Here is a 7,496-nt window from a genome sequence, read left to right on the forward strand (position 1 = left end):
AATTGAAAAAAAATGGACCTACCTATGCTGTTTGAACAGCATAGTGGTTTCTGATGCTGATTCTCTTTAAAGGCAAACATGCCTAAGTTTTGGTGCTAGTATTTCTTTAAATTCCTTAGGAATTCATGCATGCAAACATGATTTGATGAGCTTACAGAACTGTGAACTGCTAATTCAGTTGTGCTCCAGGCTCTTCTTCAGGTGAGAGGGGTGAGAAGACTTGGGCTAAGCTTTCAAACAGTCTTTAGAGTTTATGACTCTTGTTTCATTCAGGTATTAGTGCAAAGAGAGCTGAAGTAATGAGAAGTCATCATGGAGGCGCAGTCCCATAGCTCTGCCACAACTGAGAAGAAAAAAGTGGAGAATTCCATCGTGAAATGCTCCAGTCGAACAGATGTCAGTGAGAAAGCTGTTGCCTCCAGCACAACTTCCAATGGTGAGTAACAGCAGGGATTTACTAGCAGCCAAACCTACAGTAATTTTATGTTCTCTGCATTCCTTGTGAATTGAGCATTTGCACCTGGATCAGTGTTTGTTCTACAGAAAGGCTAAAGAAAATGAACGGAGGAGGGGTGGTGGTGTGGAAAGTGGTAGGATACAGTAAGGCCTGTTTTGGCGTCAGGCATAGTCTCTTTCTTCCAGATGTTCTAATTTGAGATGTAAATGTGCTAAGTTATTTATTATAGGAACTTCCTGGTTTTGGCGTTTTGGAAATTGTCTTGATTAGCCTGGCAAGGCCTGCAAGTGCTTTGCATTTGGCCATTGAAATCTCTTACACTAGTTAGGTAATTAGTTATTACTATAGAGACAGAAGTAGGTCTGTCAAAATTAATGGCAAAGGGCTTTTTGTTTTTCTTTTCTTTTACAAATAAACTTCCTTCTCAGAAAGGGCTGTCCCACCCTGTCCCACCCAAACAAAGTCCCTTAATGCCCAGAACAAAACATTAAGCTAAGTGTGTATTCTCTGGTGGATTAATTTCAAAGTTGTGAATGTACAACTTGTAGATTTGCAAAACTGGAGTAGTTTGCTTAATTCTCCCCAGAGAATATATCTCAGTTGACAATTTTACATATTCCCTGCCTCTCAGAAGAGTGTGAGCTAACCCAGCCCTAGACCTTTTCATTGTTTGGTGTAAGAGGGCTGAGCATATTGGTTCCTACTAATGCAAAGCTCCTGTTGCATTAGAAAATAAAATTGCTTGAAATCGTGTGGGCAGACCTATGGATTTTGGATAGTTGTGGAGTAACTGCTAAAACTGCTATTTTTTTAAAAAACGGTCTAGTTATGGTGAGAAGTAGAAAATGCCTTTCTGTATATTTTGTGGTCCTGGTGTATTTCTGGCAAAACATTTTCAGTTCACACTTTCTGTATTCATCATGCTCACTTATCTGGGCTTGTGGTCCTCCAGGTCAGGTTCTCACTTTGATATCTTGAATAGAGGGTTTCTGCTTTCTCAAAGAAACAGGTTATGTCCCACTAGACTACAGGAGAAAATACATGAATCCTACAGCCATACTAGAGGGGAATGTCCATGGGTCATTAAAAAATAGATGGCACATGTTCCCAGTATCCTCTTGTGTGGCTGGACTTCAGATTCAAAGCAGACTCAACACCTGCTGACCTACTAGATGGAGTTGATCCCCATGAGAGTATAAAAACCCTTGAGTCGCAATGGGAAAGGTTGCATCAGTTTTCTAAGGCATATGAAATTAGATCCTCAGCTGGTGTAAGTCAGCACAGATCCGTTGCTGTCAATAGAATTACAGTGGTTCGCATTAGCTGAAGAGGCCCCCATTGTATTTTTTTTAATTGATAATAGGATTTTCCACATTTGCCCAACTTTTCAAGCAGATGCACAGTTAAACGCATATGCATATTCTTTGATGTGTCAGGGGTTTGTACTCAAACATTCATCTCTGACTCTTTGGGCTAGCTTGAATGCTATTGGTAAACATTTAGATTTAGAGGGCTAAAATGAAAGCTTTCAAGATGTTTTTGCCTTATTCTGACACTGATATACCGTGTTGTCAAGTAATTTTCTTTCTTTAATGGTAGTTTTAGTTCTTAACTACATGTTTCACCTGTGGGGAGTGTTACTGCATAGCAGGGTCATCAAACTCCTAAGAGTTGGAAAGACTTCAAGTCTAATGAATGACTGTGTCACTGAATTATCTCCTACTAATGAAAGGAGATGCTAATGTAGTACACATCCTGGGGGCCAAGGCTTGCTTTTCTTAAGTCAATGACAGTTAACTTTGTTTTCAGTGGGTAAGTGTTGGCATTGTTAGTCTTTGTATTTAAGGAAGTCATCAGGATCTCCAAGGTTTGGGTTTCTAATCTACCTTCATGCATAACAGAGACACAACGGCTTTCCAGAGATGCAGAGCTGGCCTTCAAAGGGATAAAATATTCGATTCCTTCTTTGATATGAAAAATTTCCTCTTAGTCTAGGGACTTCGTGGAACATGTACCAAAACAAACACTAGTACTAAAACTTTAGGAACTTAAATGTAAGTTTTACTCTTGAAGTGTTTTAAAAGTTTTGCTTCTTGCAGATGTGATTGTCATGATAATGAATTTTGGTTACAGGGACAATTTGCATGAAAGCTGGAGCTTGCATTGCATTTGCATCTTTTGTTCTTTAATACTGGAATGAGTATTACTACAGGAACATCATCAGTTGCTATAAGACTCCTACAAAACATGCAGCTTTTATCGATTCAGTGCCTCTGTTTTTTTTGCAAAGGGCTGTGGTAATGTTAAATGTTGTGATTTGCATTTGAATGCTCTGTTAAACAAGGTAAGGTACCCTTAAAAATAACAAAAGGACAGAATGATCCCTGCTATTCTTCTCAGAAGACTGATGTCATTGCAGAGCAACATCTGCCTATCATACCAATGTCACCTCATAATCATGTCTAATCTCAGTGCTTCTGTACTTCTGGACCACTCATGAATTAACAAAGTTTGCACGGTAAAGTTTTATTGATACTTGTCTGAGGAGTGATGTACAGACAAGTATTTTCTCAGTATCCTCCTGTCTTCTGAAGGTCGCAGAACTTGGATCCTAAACAGATGGAAAGCTGCTAGTTATAGCTTTTATGCAGAGTATACAGTCGTGAAGAAACAAAGAAAATGCCATTATTTCAGCAGCTCCCATAAATAAGTGACACTCCCAGGAGCAGGATCTATGTTAATATGGCTAGTGAGTGTGGAAAACTTTTAAATGATATGTTGTGCAGACTCTGTGTTGAAGAGTCTGGTGCAAACCTAGATGCAAGGGAAAGAAAGTGGGAAAGGTGAGCTGGAAGGGGAGCTCATTGTTCAATGTTAACCTGAACAATGCAGTAGAAGTTCTGAGGCTCAGACTAAGGGTGTCCTTTGGAAGGTACCAGCTGCTCTGTAGTCTCAAGCACAGAGCAGGCATGGACCAGTTTACAAGTTTGCCCCTTCTGCTGAGTTCCTGTCAATACTTAATGCCATAAAGATTTCTGCTGCACTCACCTGACTACAAGCTCTGTATTGCCAAGATGCTTGCAATGTCTTAGATATGGACCTGCCAGCATTTCCATTATAAACCCCTAAATTTCAGGATTTATAACTAAGCCATTAAAGTTTGCTCCCAGACAGTACATGTACTGGAGCAAATTAAAACTTCTTTTAAAATACATGTGATCAAAAATTTAAAAAAAAAATCATAATTTGTAATGACTACAATGTAAAAGGAAATGTAATAAGAAAAATCTTTGGTGCACATTAATTCCCAGTGGAACCACTCTTACTTTGTTTTAAATTCATTTTTGCAAGCTTTTCGTTTTTTTCTTCTTTGTGTTTCATTTTGTGTGTCTCAAACAAACTGCGTGCAGTTTACTAGGATTGTTCCTTTTCATCCTTTGTTTGACTGCTATATTTACAGCTAGACTAATATCCATGGGGACAAAAACTGCTAAAGAAAACTTAATTCACAAAAGGCTGTATGAGTAAAAAAGTTTGTGCTGGCTCATAAAGTAAGCTTAGTTTTGTGTTTGATGGGATTTGATAACCTCAGGCTGATCTGCTTTGGCAAGGTAATAACAACAACAAATAAATCATGTTTATGTCATGGCTGTGCCACTCATATTACACTGGAGTAGAGGCCAGTGCCCTGGACCACCTGGCTAACGGGGCTGTGTTGTTGGGTCTTGTCTTATATGCACATTTGTGCCACTTCTCTGGGAAAAAAGCACTCTGCTCCTTACCATGTCAGAGCATGGATTTAGGTTGTTCTGAAGGTTGCTGCATGCCCACTCAGGTTTCTATCAAGTTATGCAAAGAACGGCTTTCTTAAGGGTGGTATCCATTGATAAACTCATTGCCATTAGTTCTGTGCTCCCATCGGAGAGCCTTTGTCTGGTGCTGCAGTCCACAAAACCTGCCTTGCTAGACCCTGGTGGATCATACAGTACCTCCTGTAATTTCAAGTAATTCCAGGGTTAGAAAGAAATCATCAGGTGCATGCTGGAAATGTTGCAGGAGTCTGCCCAGTGCCTTGTCTTGCTGCCTTGTGATGAATGCCTGTGCGAAGGCTCGTGCTGCTCCTCAGCTGACAGAGGAGCTGTCTGAGACCACGGCACGCCAAGTCCATATGTCAGGCTGAGTGCTGCAGTGCTGGAGCAGAAAGCTGCCTGCTGCCATGCCCTGCCTGTGCAGCTGTGCTGCTTGCACTGGTGCAGTGCCCTCCTGCTGCCCCAGCACCAGGAGTGGCCAGCCTCCCTGAGCATTGCAGTAAAGTCATGAACTCCAGTCTGGTGAACTTAAGCAAATGACTTGCTTTAGCCATGGGACTAGTTCTGTTTGCCCTAAGAATGTGGCTATTTGCATGCTTACAATTAGGCAGTGGCTTTAGTGCAGGCAGGCTGTTTTGACTCTGCGTCCTGTTTTGCCCAACAGGACAATTTGTGAATTGGATTTATTCTTAGGGTGCTTCCTTAAAGGCATTGTTTAAAAAAGCCCTTACTAACTTCACATAGCCCTCAGCTCAATGCCACTTGTTTCTTTCACTTAATCTGTACCATAGATATAATTAACTTTTTTGCCTTAATTTCAGAAAGGTAGAGGGAATTTCTGTAAGGACTGAACTTGTAAAAGGCAAGACTGCACTTCACAGCATTGCTTGGAGAACATTAGGAAATTGTGATGCTGTATTCAAACCTGATTTATTTACTGTTTGGCTTGTGAATTTTGTTGGTGACTTGAATGCTTTCCTCTTTTGGACATTTTGGCTCAAAACTGATGTTTTTAATGTTTTATTAAAACAATGCAGTTATTGTATAGGAGCTCTTTCAATGTCTGACAACCAAGCACTTATTTTCAGTTTGATATGTTTTGTCTAGTTTTTGACCCATGAGCTTGTTCCAGTGTAATCTGATATTTCTTATTAACCTATTACTCTGCCTTAAAAAAATGCTAATTATAAACATATGTAGGTTGTGGACTTGACTACCTTCATCAGAATCAGATAGCTATTGAGAACATACTTTAAAGTGATAGAAAGCAGAAATTATTATCTTAATGATGATGTAACTTAAAACCAAGCTTGATAGATGAATAAATGAGAGGAAGTTCATGTGTCCACTTTGATTCTTTCAGAAGAAGAGCCAGCTTCATCTAGGTCTCTTTTTTTTTTTCCTTCTTCCTAATTCTTTCAGGGTTGATTGAAGGAAGTATTCAGCAGTCTGCAACCCCATAAGAATCACATTTCCTGTTTAAACTTCAGTTGGTTGCTTGTCCTGCTGCTTGCTTTCAAGCCTAACCATAAAATAGGTGTTAATCATAATACCCATTCTTGGCCCCCTTGTTGGACTCATGTGCTCAGGGTCCTGTTGAGAGGTCAGGGTTCAAAAGAGGTTGTTAGGTATAAAGAAACGTTGCCTGTACTATTTTAGTGACTTGTAAATTGAGCCCTGAATTGATTATATGAGACCTGATTCTACAAAGTCATCAGGAGATGCCATCCTCTTCCCCTGAAATCAAAGAGTATGGAGGGGCCCTCTTCACTTTCATTTTCAGGTCAAGGAGAATGCAACATCCTGTAGTTTTAGATGCTGGAAATGATAACATCTGTGTACATACTTTTCTGACAAATTTCTTTTTCAGCAAGACAAATACTGCATGTAATTCCTATCTACAAGTGGTGTAGAGCAGCATGAAAGTTAAGGGTAGACTGGCCACATGTGGTAGCCCAGAAAAATAGGGGCAAAGACCTGAACTTGTAAGATTTTTTTGTACTCTTCTGTTCTAATATTTGTGGCCAGGTCGTAAGAGGATAAACTTTAAAAGAAGGTACTTTTCCTAGGGCAGAATAGGCTACCCTGATGCTTGGAAGTATTGGAAATGAAAGTATTGGAGGTTGTAATTAAATGGGGACTGCATGTCTTGGTGTATTGTAATCTGGTATGAGTAGCTGATTAAATACATGTTCTTTTGGAGTAATGTACCCATGGTCCTTTATGCTTACTAATAAAATTTCAGTCATCAAGTTATGGCTTATTGTAGACTGTAATAACTCATTCTGCCTGATACTATTTTCTAGTGTTGTTCCTCAGTGAGCCAGCTGTACACGTACTCCACTCTAAACCCAGTGATCTGCAAGTGCAATACAGTATTGCTTCATTAATTCTGCTGAGATTTCCCTCGTTTTTTCCCTCCTTCTCTCCCCTCCCTGCAGTGGTTAATAGCATAAGGGATATTAAATGTCAATCCTCCTGTATTCCTTTGCAAGTTCCAGAAAGAGATGATTGAGTGGCTTATCCCTGCAATCACTGTAATCAGTAAGTAATGACTTAACATCCTGCTGGATAACATGAGGTGGAATCAGGAGAAAACATTAGTTAGCAGCAGAAGCTTGCCACCTGTTCAAGGTGGAGGTTAAATTTAGGAAATTTTACACTGGGGATTTTTTTTCCTGAAAAACAACAACAAAAAAAGACTCAACCCTAAAACACCCAAGCAGCCATATTAAAATTGTACCTGATTTTTGACACAGAAGTAATAGTAATAAAAAGGGTTTAAACTGTGTCTCTGCAGTATGGTGGTGGTACCATGCTCTGTATCTTGTGCTTTGCAGGAGTCTAGCGTCAGTCAGAATTCAAAAAATTCAGCCATTACAGCCCACAGTACTGATGTGGAGAAAGCAACCAAAAGGTTTGATTTTTTGAAAAAAAGGCTGCTGGCAGCTGAAACTTCAGTGATATTGTTAGCCTTCCAAAAAAGGCTAACTCATTGCCATCAAGTGCTGGTCTCAGGGGAAGACCAGTAAAGTAAAGTAAAAGTAAAAGTAAAGACCTTGCACTGCTGTGCCAGCCTGTGTCACCAAAGTGGGGAGGCTGTGTGGCAACAGCACTGCTGCTCCAAGTGATGGCATCTTCCTCCCAGCTGCTGGAAATGGGTGTCAACAAACAAATGGGTGCCAGGCTGCTTGGAAGGATTGAAAGGGGCACTTTAAGGCAAAAAACTG

The 7,496-nt window shown here is 40.1% G+C and overlaps 1 protein-coding gene across 1 annotated transcript in view; it reads left to right on the plus strand.

Moving 5' to 3' along the window:
• Positions 1–290: 290 nt before the first annotated feature.
• The window catches only part of GLI3 (GLI family zinc finger 3), a 191,226-nt gene continuing 184,020 nt past the window's right edge, over positions 291–7,496 (plus strand). Inside the window, exon 1 of the mRNA XM_059484961.1 lies at positions 291–436. Within this exon, the coding sequence (XP_059340944.1) occupies positions 313–436 (124 nt within the window). The 5' untranslated portion in view covers positions 291–312. The remainder of the gene's footprint in view (positions 437–7,496) is intronic.

This window comes from Ammospiza nelsoni, chromosome 1 (genome assembly GCF_027579445.1).
Source record: "Ammospiza nelsoni isolate bAmmNel1 chromosome 1, bAmmNel1.pri, whole genome shotgun sequence".
Taxonomy (NCBI): Eukaryota; Metazoa; Chordata; class Aves; order Passeriformes; family Passerellidae; genus Ammospiza; species Ammospiza nelsoni.